This window comes from Octodon degus, unplaced genomic scaffold (assembly GCF_000260255.1).
Source record: "Octodon degus isolate 3935 unplaced genomic scaffold, OctDeg1.0 scaffold00269, whole genome shotgun sequence".
Lineage (NCBI taxonomy): Eukaryota > Metazoa > Chordata > Mammalia > Rodentia > Octodontidae > Octodon > Octodon degus.
The window spans coordinates 1704330-1721549 of NW_004524845.1; the positions used below are offsets into that span (position 1 = coordinate 1704330).

General features: G+C 34.9%; 1 protein-coding gene across 1 annotated transcript in view; it reads right to left on the reverse strand.

Moving 5' to 3' along the window:
• The window catches only part of Gc (GC, vitamin D binding protein), a 72034-nt gene that overhangs the window by 25803 nt on the left and 29011 nt on the right, over positions 1 to 17220 (reverse strand). Inside the window, exons 2-10 of the mRNA XM_023706785.1 lie at positions 15393 to 15462; positions 14687 to 14819; positions 13107 to 13318; positions 10657 to 10789; positions 10291 to 10385; positions 6401 to 6530; positions 5348 to 5550; positions 3178 to 3307; positions 2379 to 2476 (exon numbers count right to left, since the gene is read on the reverse strand). Of these exons, the coding sequence (XP_023562553.1) occupies positions 2379 to 2476; positions 3178 to 3307; positions 5348 to 5550; positions 6401 to 6530; positions 10291 to 10385; positions 10657 to 10789; positions 13107 to 13318; positions 14687 to 14819; positions 15393 to 15462 (1204 nt within the window). The remainder of the gene's footprint in view (positions 1 to 2378; positions 2477 to 3177; positions 3308 to 5347; positions 5551 to 6400; positions 6531 to 10290; positions 10386 to 10656; positions 10790 to 13106; positions 13319 to 14686; positions 14820 to 15392; positions 15463 to 17220) is intronic.

The window sequence follows — 17220 nt, forward strand, 5'->3', positions numbered from 1 at the left end:
CTTAGACTAAATTGAACAAAACATTTAAGTAGCCCCATTATTTCAAAAGATACACAGTAGTGTGTATGTTTGTGTATGTATTATTATTATTATTATTATTATTAAGACAGGGTCTTGCTATGTAGTTCACATGGTCTTGAACAATCTGCCTGCCTTTGCCTCCCAAGTGCTGGGATTACAGTGGTGCACTGCCACACCCAGATTACTAGATATATTTTATAAGGATTCTTAAGGCAAAATGAAAGCCATTTCAGAGCTTGTACAATAAAAATAAAGAACAGAGATTTTGCAAGTATCAAGTATTCCATTTTTTTTTCTGTACTTGTGGAATGAGTTTTGGGGATATTTGAGATTACAAAAGAAAGTCTATGACTCTCTTAAGACCATGAGGCTGCAATCAGGCACAGGGGCTGTGGTTCAATCCCCAGGCCTGCAGTGCTGGCCTTGCCCCCGGGGTGTGCTGAGATGCCGATTGAGACTGGGCATGGTGGTGCACACCAGTAATCCCAGCTCTTGGAAGGCTCTAACCAGGCAGATCACTACGAGTCTGATCTACTAGTGAGAGCCTGAACACCCTGTAGAACTTTCTCTAAAATACTAAATAAATAAATAGTAAAATAAAATTAAGACCATGAAAGTAAACATAATTGCTGCTGAAACTGATCTGGAATCTTTTTCCTGTTGTTTAGCTATTATTTCAGCACATATGATTTTCTCTATTTCCTCTGACCTTTCATTTTATGTCTGAAATTAAGCTCCTTAAAGGACATTTCAAGCTGCATAAAGGACATTTCCTTTTCAAACCTTCCTGCACCTTTATGTTTCCTTTCCCCATATTTCTCCCCTCAATTTGCCTCTTCTTATTCCCTTGTGATAGAGACTACTGAAGTGGGAGTCAGTACATTGGCCCTTGTTTTTAGCTGTTCATTGGCTATCTCATGTTCCAAATGGTGTTAGCATTTGTCCCACTTTGATAGCTTAATTTGAATAATCTGTGATTTTGATGCCTTTCTAAATCAACCGCTTAGCCAGGTTTTGTGACCTTATTTAAGAAACACTTGTCCCCTTAGAAATGACCAATGGCAAGTAGAAAAAATCCATGTTTACTTGGAGTCCAGTTTGTCAAGGTAAGTGCAGGGAAGATACTGGAGCATATGGGGAGACTAGTTTGTCTATGAAAGTTTTATCAAAACAGTAGGTTTTAGTTCAGGATGGGAAGCAAGGCTGACTGGAAGGTGAGTGGAAGTTGGGGAAAAAACAGCAGGTGGAGGGAATTTCAGATACCTAAACTCAATAGTCTCACTCTTCTCTAATTTCCTAGCCCAAATGTCAAGTCTAATCCATGTTCATTTGGAACTGAAAAGACAAGATGATTTCTGATTTGCCTTCATACAACTCCTGAACTCAAAACTGTTAGCAGACAACTTAATTTCGACTTATCTACTTAACTTTATCTATCTGGCCTCCATAATGTTCTTTTGAGATTATGCCATCAAAATCTTCTGATCAACTGAGTAATCATTATGTCAATCCTAAGACTTTCACGTGTTTTCTATTTTTCAGAGTTTGACTAAGGTACAACTGGTGGGGACCATTAAATTTGTTCTTCTTTCAGAATTATCTAAGGAAATCTTTTTGGAAGTTCTATTTGTACTTATTTGGAGTACTGGTTCAAAATGATTTGTAAGGTGTGTGGGATATTTATAAAATAAAGTTGGGAATGACATGGTCTGTCCAAGTGAGGACTTTCCCCAAGAATCCAGTTCTCTGTTATTACTAAGGTTTGTTAACACATAGCTATAAAGAGATGCTTTCTCCTCCTTTAATTGAAGAAAACATCTACTGTACAAGATTATAGGTTATTCACATTTGTATTGCTAGTCTATAAGAAGCAAATTCTGGTAATAACAGAAATAGATTAAACGTTTGGATCTTTGTAAGGCTATGTTTGATAAAATCAGAAGTTTTAGAGTGCCTCAATATGTTTATCAACATTCATAGATAACTTTAAGGCAAGAGTGTCGATAAACTATGTGTTAATTGGCTCTATTGAGATTGGCTGGTTACTTAGCACAGGGCATTTTTATTCCTGGGAAAAGAACTCAGCTGTTCCTTGTACTAATGCTTTTATTATAATTTTCAAATCTCCTTAGTTCCACCTTTTCATATTATGTTCATGTAGCATATACTAGACTTTCAATTACCATTAAAATCATAACACAGCACTAGACAAAAAATGCTGCATTTAGAGAATGTCCAGAATGTCTCTTACTTTTTTTTTTTTTTTTTTGCGGAACTGGGGATTGAACTCAGGCCCTTGTGTTTGCCAGGGAAGCATTTATTCTACTGAGCCATCTCCCCAGCCCCTTGTCTCTTACTTTTTCTTGTATGTAGTAAATGTGTTTTCTGAATAATCTGCACATAATTCTTGTCCCTTCTTAATGAAAGAAGATAATTCCTTCTTTAGTTCAGAAACCTGTTAAAAATAATAATATCATTAAAAAATCCATTATCTTGAAACACTGACCCATGAGGCTACTAAATCAGAATTCATTATTTCATCCACACCAGGTATTGGAAGCATTTTCTGTATAAGCCAGACTGTATTATTTAACCCTTTGAAGGCTATATATGTTCTCCATTATGCCTACTCGCTGCTGGACAAAAGTAGTCCTGAACAATATATACATGATGAGGACAGCTATATTCCAGAGAAACCTTATAATTATCACTGAAATTTGAAGTTCATTTAAGTTTCATGTGTCATGAATTTTTCATCTAGGTTTTTTTTTTTTTTTAAATAAATTGTACATTTCATACAGGATCTCACTACGCAGCTCAGACTTGTAGTGATCCTCCTAATTTCAGCCTCTCAGCACTGGGATTACACCACACCTGGACACGATGGCAGGCTCCATGAGCCCTGCAGTGGGGCTGGTGCAGCATGTTGTGCTGGGGAAAGAACTTTAATTTAGTCCCTGCACTTGCCTAATTAGGTGCTTAGCCCACTAATGTATCTCACTGGCCCTTGCATCTACTTTGATTGTTTTTTTTTCCCAGTAATTAAGACATTTTCTTTTCTATCCTGAGGCCATGAGAAAGTCCTAGTAGCCCATGAATTGCAGTTTAACAATCCTTGATTGATGTGGTTGATAAAGAAACTCTCGAACAGTATACCTTGTCAGTAAAGCAGGTAGAAGAGTCGTCGGCATCGCAGCATTCATTAAGACTTTTCAGATTTGGTTCCAGTATTTTGCTGAGGAATATTTCTGGAATAGGAGTCCTTCTGCTCAGTTCAAATGTGTACCTGGCACAAGGAAGAAAATAAGTAGTACTATTTAAGCATATGTAGGTGTGTCTATGTGTTCATGTTCTGAAAAGAGTCACACTTATGACAAAGGAGAGCCCTTGTGCATCTTAAGAGATTGAAACAAAACAATAAAAATCAACATGCTTTAGATTATATAATAATTTCATTAAAACAGTTACTAATACTTTGAAGTCTATAATATATTTATGTATTGCACAAATAAATACAATACAAAATATAATGTGGCTTATATGTAATATATAAATATATTATATAAATATATAAAAACATTTTAAAACTACTATGGAACTATATTTTGTAATATAATTGATCATATAGGTAACATTGAGTATTTTATACAAATTTCGTGTAAAAAAGTTTGTGTAAACTTTTTATCTCTTTTATCCCACACTTTGCTATGTGCTTATAAAAATAGTATTTATAAGAAAAAAATGTGAACTAAAGGTTTAGCTCTATCTAAGTTCTGCTCTCTAATATTGGGAAATGATACCCTAAATTACTGCTATATTTGTGAAATTATTTTTAATTTTTTATATTTTATTTTTATTAGTTTTCTTGAGAAACAAATAACAATGAGACAATTTCAAAACAGGTTAGTAGGACAGCTACAATAATATATTGCATATTTTTTTCTTCATAGTAAATTAAGAGAAAGTAGCTGTTTAATCTATCCTAATTATAAAAAGCAGGGGTAGCAATACTGTTCTCAGACAGTCTCAACCTCAAACCAAGAATGATTGAAAGAAAGGAAAAAGGGCACTACATATTGATTAGGGGAAAAATTCAAGAGGAGAGGTAACACCAAATATGTATGCACCAAACTCTAGAGCACCCAACTATATAAGACAAATCTTAATCGACATAAAAATCTAATATCCAATACCACAATCTTAACAGAAGACCTTAACACCACCTTATTTCTAAAAGATAGGTCAAGCAGACAAAAAATTAGCAAAGAAGTAGCAGAACTGAACCAGAGTTTGAAACAAATGGACCTCGTGGACATACATAGAGTGCTCACCCAACCACAGGTGAATACACATTTTTTTCAGCTGCACATGGGTCATTTTCTAAAATAGACCACATACTAGTCTTTAGGTCATGCCTAAGTATATGCAAGGAGACAGAATTTATCCCATGCATATTGTGTGACCACAGTGCAATAAAACTGGAAATAAATGTCAAAAGAAACCAGAGAAACTCCATAAATACGTGGAAATCAAACACCCTCCTCAACAATCTGTAAAATGTTTTTATGCTGAGTATTTATGCTGAATGTGTTTTCATAGTAGATGCGATCCATGGTGTATCTACCTTATGGCTCTTTATATAGTTAGGTAGAACAAAAGAAAGATATTTCTCCACATTTAAATTCTTTTTACATTCGGTGATAGTGAAATATAAGTAATATGATAAAACTAGTTAGTATGTGATAAACATTTTCATCATACTGTATTTTATGAGAGGGTTTCTTTATTTTTTCCTTTTTTGTACCAGGGATCAAACCCAGGACTTTGCACTTGCTAGGCAGGTGCTTATGATGCTGAGTCATCTTCCTGGCTAAGATTAGGGAATTTTATTCTGTAAGAATCTTTCATAAGAGTGGTGAATTTTACTTCCACTTGCATTTTTACACGTATTTCTTATTGGCAACCTGTGCACTCAGGTAACATTATCATTGACAAATGAAATAAGGATAGGTTATATTTCAGAAAGATCAGGCCACTTCTTTCTCCATGCATGCACAGTATTCAGAGTGGTGAAATCTGGAATTCCGAGTTTGTTTCCTTATATAGAAATCTTCTTGTTAAACTTGATTGTTCTTTATTTAAAACAGACTACTCAGTTTTTAAATTTTGAGAAAATTTAAATCAATTAACAAATACTTTACAGCCCATAAGTTCATATGAAGAACTTTGCCTGTGTTTGAAGTGAGTCACAGCATACCTTCCCTCAGCCAGGCTTTCATCCAGTTCTAGGTATAGCAAGAGCACCTCCCAGAGTACCACTACTTACTGATCCAAAGCTTTGGTGTTTTTTTGCCCACACACTTCTGTATTTGTGGGCATCTCAATGGATGGCAGCTCTGGTACAGGGGCAGCTGGCATGAAGTATATGCATGTAAAAATGCTCAAGGGCGTTTCTTCTTGACAACATTCTTCCAACTTTGAATTTCTCTTGGATAGTTTATCACAGACTGTTACTGTATATTCAGGCAGCTACCAAAAGAAAAGTCAATATTTGTGTTGTTTTTTGCTTTGGTAGAATTATTAAAATTAAGACTTCATTTTATAAGTCTTAGAAGCATATTTTAAAAAGCTAATGTTAGTGTTCTTATTTAAGTAAAAATGTGAAGTATGTGGAGAATAAATGAGACACATGTCATAGAGATGTACAACAGAGTCCTAGTTAGTCTTATACATTATGATAAAAAGCATCTATTAACATAGTCATACACTGTTGATGGAACTAAACCAGACAACACAAGATATATATTACTAAGGAGGCAAACAAGATATTGAAAACTGACCTTAATCTAAAGCAGTTAGTCAAATTGGTATCTACTTGAGAAAATTACACAAACTAAAATATTGGAAATATTTGAGATGCCTACCAAATTGTAAAAAATAGTAAAAACATTAATAATAGTCTCTAATAGTGTAATGGTCTCAATGCTAATAGGACTTCATACAGTAATGAAATGATCTATTTCTACACTATCCAGTACTATTATGCATTTGATATGTGTCTAGTATGAGTGAAGAACTGAGTTTAAGTTATATTCAATATATATTCAATTTGAATTATAAAATTTAAATAATTGCGTCTGGTTAATGGATATTATATAGACATTACATGTAGAGTATGAGTTTGGGAATCAGTTGACCTTGTCCTTTTATGTTGACTCTGTCTCTTAAAATCTGTTCAATTTCAGATTATTGGAACTTGTTCATCTTTCTTTATAAAGTTAAGGAGATAATGCATATGAAAAGTAGCTCAGAAGCATATCTGCCAGTTGGACCATCTATGCAGTATTGCAGACAACAATGTTCAGGACAAATACCTTACCTCTTTGGCAATGCAGTCCTCAGAGGTAGACTCACAACATTTGGAGAGGATTGTAGTGATGTCTCTAGCTAGTGGCAAAACATCCTCCAAATCAGCGGTAGGTACTTTCTGGGATAATTTTATGAGATGACTAAAGAGTTAAAAATGAATTTATTAGATATTATTAAATTTTTTTAAGAACTGTGAAAATACTTCCCCAATTTTTATGTAGAGTGAAAAAGCTTAATGGACATCTACAATATTTTTGGCTTGTAAAACTTCATTCGCATTAAACACTGAACTTTTGCCCCAACCCTATTTTCTGTCAATAAGCTATCTACTCTCTTTTTGCAATTTTAAATAATTTAGGTACTTTATATGATTGGAATTGTGTAGCATTTGTACTTCATTAACTGGCTTATTACCTAACATCATACTTTCAAGATTCATCAATGTCATAGCATGTGATGGCATTACTTATTTTAATATTACCAAGTATTCACTTCCATCCCTTGGTCATTGTGAAGAATGCTACAATGAACATGGAAATATAAATATATATAGTGATAATAACATAGGATGTGCTTAAATTTCATAAGAATTACAGTAAAAGACATACTGACATGAATCCCCTTCACAATCCTCCTCCCCCTCACTCCAAATACTCTCATAATTCTTGACACTTTCTGAAACAGATCTGGAAGTCTTTTTATTTGTCTTTAACTGTGCCATCCTGGGTGCTTCTGTGCCTGAATTAATTCAAGCCACTTAGCTTTTTTAGTCACTTTGACTTTTGGGAAAGAGCCAGGCATCTCAGAATTTCTGTTTCAGTGCATAAGTCACAAGAGACATACTGTTATCTTTGTGTGAGTCTGCATTTCTTTACCTGTCCCTCAGTAGCAGCATGCAGCATATTTGTGATTATATCTTCTAAAGACTTATGAAGGAGGACTTTCAGGACTGATATAGAAAGTTGCAAGAACAATGGGATAGGGGATTTCTGAGACAAGGAAAGTACTTTGAGGGGATAAACATTAATGAACCTTTTACTGTAATACACCTGAAAGATTTAAATGTTTGCTGCGTGTATCATTCACTCCTTGTATTTCCTTTTCTCTCAGTTGAATGTACCCTTTAGGCAGAAGTTTTAATATTTGATATGGTTCCCATTTCCTTGAACTTCTTGACCAATCTTTGGTGTCACATCCAAAGAATCATTTCCCCATGCAGTACTCTGAAAAAATTCCCCTATATTTTCTTTTTTATAGTTTGTATCTTGTATTCAGGTCTCCAATTTATTTTATTTTATTTTATCTTTTTTGCAGAACCGGGGATTGAACTCAGGCCCTTGCCTTTGTCAGGAAGCACTTATTCCACTGAGCCATCTTTCCAGCCCCTTCAATTTCTTTTTGAGTTCACTTTTGCATATGGTATAATGAAAGGACACCGCTTCATTTTTATGCCTGTGGATATTCAGGTTTCTCAACATTACTTGTTGAAGATACTCTTTTCTTCATTGAGTACTTCTGATACTCCCATGATACATAAAAATGTTTTATGTCTGGGCTCTTTATTCTATTCCATTGCTTTATTTATTTATTTATTTATTTAGTTATTTATATTTATGTATTTGGTACAGGGTCTCAATATACAGCTTGGACTTGTAGTGGTCTTCCTGTTTTCAGCCTCCCCAGCACTAGGATTACAGGCATAGGTCTCAGTGGCTGGCTCAGCATGACTGGGGGCGGGGCGGGCACAGTATGTGGTGCCAGGGATCAAACCCTGGTCTCTGCACTTGCCTAAGCAGGTGATCAGTCCACTGAGCTCTCTCGCTGGCTTTTCCTTTGGTCTATTCATCTGACTTCCCTACCAACATCACATATCTTAAGTATTGTTACTCTCAAGAATATTTTGTGATTAAGAAATTTTAATCTCTCTACTTTACTCTTTTTCAAACTTTCTTTGGTACCGTGAGAGTGTCTTTTAGTTTTTTCAGATGGTGCTAGATCTTCAATGTCCCAGGGTCCTGGTGTTGGGATGTGGTTAAGTTCTTAAGAGTTGAGGCCTAGGGAGAGGTCTGTAGGTTACGGGGGACATACCAACCAAGGGAGTAATAAAACACAAGCCCTCTTTCTCTTGAACCTTCTGGATATAAAGTAAGCGGCCTACTTCGCTATGTGCTCCTGCCATACTGTGGCATCTCTGCCCCAAAACCACTGGGACGACCAAGAACAGACAGAAACCTCTATAATTGTAAGCCAACAAAAGCCTGTTGCCTTTATAAGTTGATTAGTTCAGGTATTTTTTAAAATAGTAAAAACTAACAGATATTTTTTTCTGTTTTGAACAAACATGTTTTTGTCAAAGATTCAATTAGGTAAGCAGATTGACTTTAGTAGGGATATTGTAACAGTATTAAGTTTTTCAAAGCACAAGCAAAAGATATTTTCCATTTGTTGCATTTTCCCTTCACTTTTATAGAGCAGTGCTTTGCATTGTTTACTAAGCACTCTTTATAGTATAATTTTGACAAACTGTGGTATTCTTTTATATTTATGTGCTGTAGCTTGAACATTTTCTATCCTATCGCTATTTAGATAGTCTACAATTTTTTTCTTATCAAACATATAGCATTATTTTTTAGCTTAAAATTTGTTCAAGGGAAATGTATTTCTTTTTCCTTAGTACACATTTACAGTGTGTCATGTTTACAATACTTGTGGGCAGTTGGAACATGTACATCTAAATTCCTTTCTTCATCTTTTCTCTCTCCTTATCCTGCACTTTCTTTCATCTCTTGATTGTTTTCTCATTTGACAAAAATATTTCTCTGTAGTAAATTCTTTATCACTAATGCAAGTATAGAGTAATAATTATGCAGTATATGCAGTGACTATTTTATTATAAATTTTTATGTTCTACTTACCCAATGCACTATTTCAATGAAAAAGATAAACTTAAACAATTGCTAAATGCATGACAAGAGGCCCAGGTCTAGTTTTGGGTTCTGGCAAGTGAAGAGCCAGTTTTTCCAGCACCATTAATTAAAGAGGCTATCTTTCTTCCAGTGCACATGTTTGGCATCTTTGTCAAAGATAAGATTCCTAAGTGTGCTTGAAGTTGTGTTAGAGTCTTCTAATACATTCCAATGATCCTTGGGTATATTTTTAGCCAGTATCATGCTGATTTTATTACAGTAGCTTTGTAGTCTGCATGCTGATATTGGCAATCTGAGCAACTACATCAAGGACAGCAATGTATAAAATAAAAGCCATGTTTTAATGCCGCTTGTATTTGTCTTATAATTGTTTACTGTTTCAAATATATCAATTATTATACTCTCTTTAAAATAAATTGAATAAAAAAGACATGGAGAAAAATTAAGATTTCTTGAAAGCAAGCTCCAATATTCAATTATTTCCTAAACATGTATAACTATATCTGTTAACCTGAGCAACAGATTTGATGATAAAAGTAGATAATATAACAACCATTGTTAATTAGCTATTTGTGTTTTGAAAATTTATAACATTTATTATTATTATTATTATTATTATTATTATTATTACTATTGTTATTATTGGAACCATGGATTGAACTCAGGCTCTTGCACTTGCCAGGAAAGCACTTATTCTACTGAGCTATCTCCCTGGCCCCCAATAACATGCATTACTCTATGTTACTCTGTTTCTGTATTTTTCCTATTTGTTTTTGCTTCTGTTTTTACTCTTGAAAATAAAATAAAATTACATTAAAAAACAAGTTGTAAAAAAATGTCACTGAGTATTTGAATAGTTCTGTGGTAGTCTTTGTTCTACCACAGAATGTTTTTACAAACATCATTCAGAGAACACTAGTATGATAGATGGTGCAGAACAAAACTTCTAAACCTGATTGTGCTTAGTCTTTACCTGATCCTTGATTTCTCTTTTCCATACACAGCATATTGTGAACAGACTCGATTTGACATAGTGGTCAGGAGAGATAAGTGTCTAATCTGGAGTCTCTAAAGATAAGCAAGAAGATCATTAGAAGGTCGAGATGCGCTAGAAACAATGTACACAAACAGCAATCATAGATATTAATTTCATTATATTTTTGATGAATGGAAAACTGAACACCTACTAAGGGGACTTATTGATACTCCCTTTCCAGAAGTGCCATATTTATTCCCCAATTAATGAAATCTTTATGCAGGCATTTCAGAAAGTTTTCTTGATTGCAAAATTATATGAAGAATAAACATAGAATATAACTATGTAATAAATGAAACCTACTTCTTTCAAAAAGCACAGTGTTGGACTGGGGGAGGTGCAGCAGGACCCAACCATAGAGAGATAATTCTTTGTGTAACCAAGTAAAAGTGCTAGTGGAACTTGTCCATAATTACTGGAGTATTCATACAGAAATCTGTGGGAGGAAAACAGGATCAATTAAATAATTTGTAGGAAATGAAAACAGCACTTCATGCATACTTTATGAAGAAATGATATGGGTTTATAATTTTACTGTTTAAAAAGCACTAAGAATTTACAGAAAGAAGTATAATAATAATAAGCTTCTCTCCTGCAGGTTCAACAACCTAAGTTTGCAGACTAAAAATTAGAGAAAAAGAAGGGTCACAAGGAAAGCCAACATTTTGGCCCTAGCCTTTCAAGTTCAGTGAAGACTCAGGACATAGGAGAACCTGTACTGTAACATCATGTGACTCAGTTGTGTCCCAAATTTTCTGATCAAGGAGATTATGGGGCCACAAAGGAAAGTAATCGACTATGTGGGTGTGCCTAGGGAGAGTCACATGGAGAGAAAGCATTCTCTCAGGCTTTCACAGAGAACAAATTGCTCAAGCATTGGCCTGAGTCATCCACATGACTGACACTGACAAAGGATCTAGAAGGTGTGGTACAGTGTTTCAGGATAAATCCTGAGGGAATTTTACTCAAGTTATCAGATACAAAAGTTGTAATTCTTGTTATACAGGGCTTGCTTTATCTTGATCTTAACCATCCAACAGAAAATTATAAAAACAATGTACAAAAAGTAAAGCCATATTAACATGCTGAGCTGTAAGAGGCTCAAGTCAACAACTTCTGCTACTGGACTATATTGGAATATTTTGCTAAATTTGTGCACTTACAATATTTAAATGACAATGGAATACTCTTCTTTGACAAAACTAAACAAAAAAAGGAAATACAAATGAATGACCAATTTGAATCTGTATATTCAAAATAGGATAGATATACAGCTACATTCTCTTAATTCAATGAATGGAAAGATTTGTTCTCACAGTATTTGTGGACTGAATATCATGTCTGCATCTTGTACAATGAATAACTAGTAAGACAACAATGTGCAATGTATTTATTATTGAAACTGTCCTACTAATCTGTTTTGAATCTGTTTCATGCTATTTGTTTCTCAATAAAAGATTAAAAAAATACATTCTTTGATTCCCAAGTTATCTACCTTAGGGAAGAGTCATTTTTTCTTTATTTTCCTAGTATCTAAACAAGTGTATTATCCATGGATCCTTACTAAGCTGCTTGTTGAATTAATTACAATGTTTGTAGTTAACATATTGACTTTTCATTATGTGTCTCAGTTGATTATCTGAGATAATGGCTACATTTAAATTCACTTATTTGGGGAAAAAAATAATTGTTAAGGCTACAAGTCTTTTTGAGCTAAAAGTGATTCAGAGATCTTGGGAAAAGTCCTCTATGAGGATTTATGGGAGTGGATAATCTAATTTATATCTTTTATACAATGATGACAATTTAAATGACTTTTTAATATCTATATATATGTATATATTAGTTGTCTACCATCACACATTGACTTTTCCCAATTTTTTTCAATTTTGGACTCATAGAATAACAATTAGATTCTCGTCTGACTCCTCATGCATATTAAATATTGAGAAAGCCAAATTCACATCCTTACTCTTTGAGTTCTCGTATCATGTTCATATCTCATGTTGAAGATACTAGCAAATGAAAAAACAACCCTGTGTTTCTTGTTCTTTAACTCAAAGTAAGTACTTAAAATGTGCATAGAAATACAGTTGCTTCATCTTTTGGCATCTGAAAGGATCCCTGGTATAGAGGAATCTATGCTTTTTCATAAATAAAGAATGTACTTGCCTGTAATGTAACTGTTGAAAAACTCATGTGCACAAATCATCTCACAGAAAGTGCTGCATAACCTCTTTATTACTAATGAGAATTGTCAAAAATGTCATGCCCAAACTATAAATAAAAGGCAAAATAAAAGACAGACTACAGGTAGTAGGGAATTTAATCATTCTCAAGAAGGAACAAGGTGAAGAAATGGGAGGAGAGAGAAGAAAGGGGAAAGACAAAGATAAGACAGGAATTAAGGTGTACTAGACAGATGTACCAACTTCACATAATTTGAACATTATGTACTTCAAACTTGGACAAGAGATCACATGGACAGGAGATCCAGTGGATTTTGCTTGAGTGATAGAACTGGACAAAATGGGTGAGAGTTGAGAGTTTGAGACAGTACATTCCTGTCTGTGAGAAGCATTCACATTAATCAGTACTGACAGAAATTTATGCTGCCTCATGTCAGAGTCCAGGTTTTAGCACTGGTAGTTATGCAGGTTGCTGCTGAAGTGGTGTTGCTGAGTTGAAAGTTAGAAGAAATTGAGTGCAGGTAATTTATAACTTAATGTCTGTTTATAACAACAAGAGCTTACTGTTCAGCAAATCTCCTTGGATCTTTCCTGAATGCTTCACAGATTTCATCATTGGTTGGCTCCACATAGTTAGGGAACTCGGTCTGCTGGTGGCTTAGGGCAGCCATGCATAGCTTCCGCTCCAGACCCTCCTTGGCACAGCACTCAGGTGTGCCTTCATGCACAGGGAAAGGAGAGTTGCTCTCACAAGACCTGGTAGACAAGGCTGAAGTCTAGATCAAAAGGGGAAAAAAGGAGAGGTTGGAATTCCCAAAATATGCAAATTTATACCCTTGTAGTTTTCCATTTAGCATAATGTCTTTTTTTTCACTTGTACAGGTTTAAAATACATAATGTTCACATTATGTGAAGTTGGTACATTTGTCTCGTACACCTTAATTCCTGTCTTGTCTTGTCCTTCCCCCTTCTGCTCCCTCCTTCCATCTCTTGACCTTGTTCCTTCCTGAGAAAGATTAAATTCCCTACTACTTGTAGTCTGTCTTTTATTTTGCCTTTTATTTATAGTTTGGGCATGACATTTTAATTTGACAATTTTCATTAGCAATAAAGAAGTTATGCAGCAGTTTCTGTGAGATGATTTGTGCACATGAATAATTGAACAATTATGTTAGAGGCAAGTACATGCTTTACTTATGATAAGAAAAGGCTCCCCTCAGAGTAGGACAAACAATAGAACAGTTGTAATAAGTAGCCTATGTCTGACTGCAGGCACTAGTATTTCACCCCCTCACCCCATGACTGTCCATGGGGAGTTCAGTCTCTGAAGGTGATAGGGGAATTCTTCTTGTGGTTCCAGTGCCAGCCCCACTGCTTTTTGCTGAGGTTTCCCCAGCAGGGCTGAGGGCTTCCTCTCTTCACTTTATTAAATGGGCAGACTGTTGATACATCATTTTTACCTTCTACAACTGTTTGTATATTTAACCTAGAGTATGTTTTTGAATTACAGTTTTTCAGAAGGTATGTAAAAGATAAGCAATGCCAAAGTTACACAATTCAGAAATCTGGTTTAGTAGGTCAAAATAGGAGTGTGAAAATCAGTTTTTCCCAGTGTTTTAAGATGTATTTTCAAAACTGCACAGGTTGAAGACTGCTAGTGCACTCTGACTTCTGGCTTCAGCACTGCCACATCAATGAATATACACAGACAAAATTTTGCCTGACAGATGGTAGTAGTAGTGTTCATTATCAAAGAATTTGATACTTGAGATAAAACTCTAGGAAAGAGTTTGACATCACACAGCAAGAAAGACTAGAGGTAAGCTTTTCATCATAGAAAAACTATTTGGGCACTTATGTATGAAAAATATTTTAATGTCCTTGTCCTTATATTTTCATATATTGGTATTTCTAAGGTACAACTTCAAAAGACCCTGCTGGAGAAAGAAAGCAACCTGATAAATGGTTCATAGAAGTACATTTTTCATCCTCCCTTCTATCAACTCTCAGCACTTTTATTTTTATGTTTTCTCAAAGATTGGATGAAGTGGAGTTACTGTCTCAGCTACTCCAAGGCATGACAGGAAAACCTCTATGCCTTTCTGCTCTGGAACACTGTAGAAACAGCGGCTGGGCATACTCACCCTGGTATCATAGCAATCAGGTTCGGCCCCCTCAGCACAGCACTCTTCTGTCAAGGTGACGACTTCATGAACAAGCTGGCTGATCTGTTCAAAGGTGCCCCTGGAAAACTTCCTACTGTAGAGGACTAGTGACCTGAAGGGAAAAATATTAATTATAATATTCATTATATTTGAATTTTCAAGTTTTGTATATATTGAAATATAAGGAATAGTCAATTTCTAAATGGTATACTTCATAATTTACTTTTTTTATTTGACTTATTAGAAATGGGGTTGAATTTTAAAAGTAGTTTTCGTTCTAGGAAAGTTTATCTTGTAAGCAATAGAAATTGGACTTGAGATTTCCATCATACTAGCCCAATAATTATTGTAGGCTTCCTGTAAAATTCTCATTCTGTTCCTCATTACCTGTTTCCCCAAGTCCTATAATGTAGTATTATAATTTATGTCAGGAAACTATCCCTCAGTCATTCTCTTTAATCTCATTCATAAGTTTACTGGTGCCAAATTATTACTTCATAGTATCATAAATCGACTGGAATTGTTGGATGTCCCCTCTTTGGCTGGCTTTGCCAGCATGGGTAGAGAACTTTCACCTTCTCAAACATCAGTTCTACCTCTTCACTGCATGGCTTGCATTTCCTTTTGTTCAAGCTGAGTACCAACCAAGGGAGTTCTGTGGGTCAAGTGGGTACTGCACACTTACAGAGTTCTGAAGTCATCCTTTCCCAGGTGGGCGAGCTCCTTGCAGACTTTATCTTTTTCATAATCTCGGCCTAGATACGAGAAATAGAAAGCTCATCTTTTCCCTTTTAATGTCTATTTTTAAAAAATACGGATCTAAAGTGATCTTCTAAACAAAGAAAATTGTTATTGTCTGAATATTTATCTTAATCTAATTAAGGGGCTGTCTTCTAGATATTTTCATAAAATGGGTGATGACTTTATAAAGTGCTGCTATATTTTGATGAACAGCAGAAAAAATGAGCATGTTAATTAATATTGAGGGTAGATTAATCAAATGATTGTGTCAACTAGTTTCAATTTCTTAATAAAACTGTTACCTGAGGTCACGTCTTTATAATACCAAAATGGAAAGGTTTCTTCTTTTTCCCATTTTTCTCTATCTCCCTCCTCTGTCTCCCACCCTTTGGTTGTTTTAGTTTCACTTAAGGCTTAAACCAAAAACAGAACAGGAAATAAATGGAGGCTTCCAAAGAAAGGGGTAACACCACTAATGCAGGAGCTTAAAGGGGCTGTAGGGGAGCAATCACTGCCATCCATGTCCAAGCTCTGTAAGAGAAGTTTAGGAATTCAGCTGGGAAAAAAATAAAAATGAGCAATATATTTTTTGAGAAAAGTTTTCATTCGCCAAATATGGGAAAAGTTGGAAAGGATTCTCACTTCAAGCATAGCTAAATGAGTTTCAAGGAAGCTACTCAGAGATTTTGTTAGGTAGTGCTTGGAGTTTGAATTAATATGGAAAGGTGCCCGATGCAGACTGGAGAAATCTAAAGGGTGAGGGTGGATGGGATAGTTTTGGTCTAATGCAGACCAAGAAAGAGAAAAGTTGTGTACCTATCTCCTAAAAGGGGCTATCTGTAGGGCATGGGCTGCAGGCAATGAGGTTTTCCCTTTGGGAAACAGGGTCACAAAGGAGTGTCAAGGTGCCAGCTGGATGTGAGACATGTATTGTGAAAGAGATGGCCAAACAACCTGCTGAAAGAACACTCTAGTCTGTTCCCACATCTCTTTAATCAGGGGAAACAACAGGAGCATACCATGCTGCATATAAGTTAGTTTTTCCTAATGCTGCCCCTCCTAGTAGTTTGTTCTTTCCATGTGCTAATGCTAGAGGAGTTCCATACAGTCCACAGAGTGCAAGTAATGAGGAAAAACACATAGGACAGGCTTTAATTTCAAATAAACTTACATTGTCAAAGGTCAAACATAACTATTTCTTGTCAGGACTAAATTGAGGTTGATATTTTAGTGTTAAAAATATGAGGAGATTTCTTTTTTCTCTGTAAGAATAAATCATGACACATATGCTTCAGTTCATTCAAGAAAAAAGCAGCAGCCATTCTCACAGTAGATGAGTTATTTTCTCTTCCAAGACCCCTTTTGTCAGTGATTCTTTCTTTGCTTAATAATTTACACAGGTCAATCTTAGAAATTTTCAAGCTCTTGGATGCTTTATTATTTGAAAAGTTGTAGGAAGTATGTAAGTGGCCTAGTCTGTATTCTTTTTTTTTTTATTTTTTGACATCAGTTATTTTTATTTTAAAGAAAAAAAAATAAAATCAATGGTACAAAATCTCAAAACAAGATTTTAGGAGAGTGACAATGGCTAGTACATTGTGTATTGTTACTGCCAAAGTAGTTTCTCATATTACAAGATATAGGCAAGAAATAATAAATAAACAACACAGGTACAAACCTCTGTTTTTTTTTAAAGTCAACAGAAAATAGAAATATATTTTTTAAAGTTTCTAATACTAGGAGAAGATATCATACAATGTCTTTTAAATAAA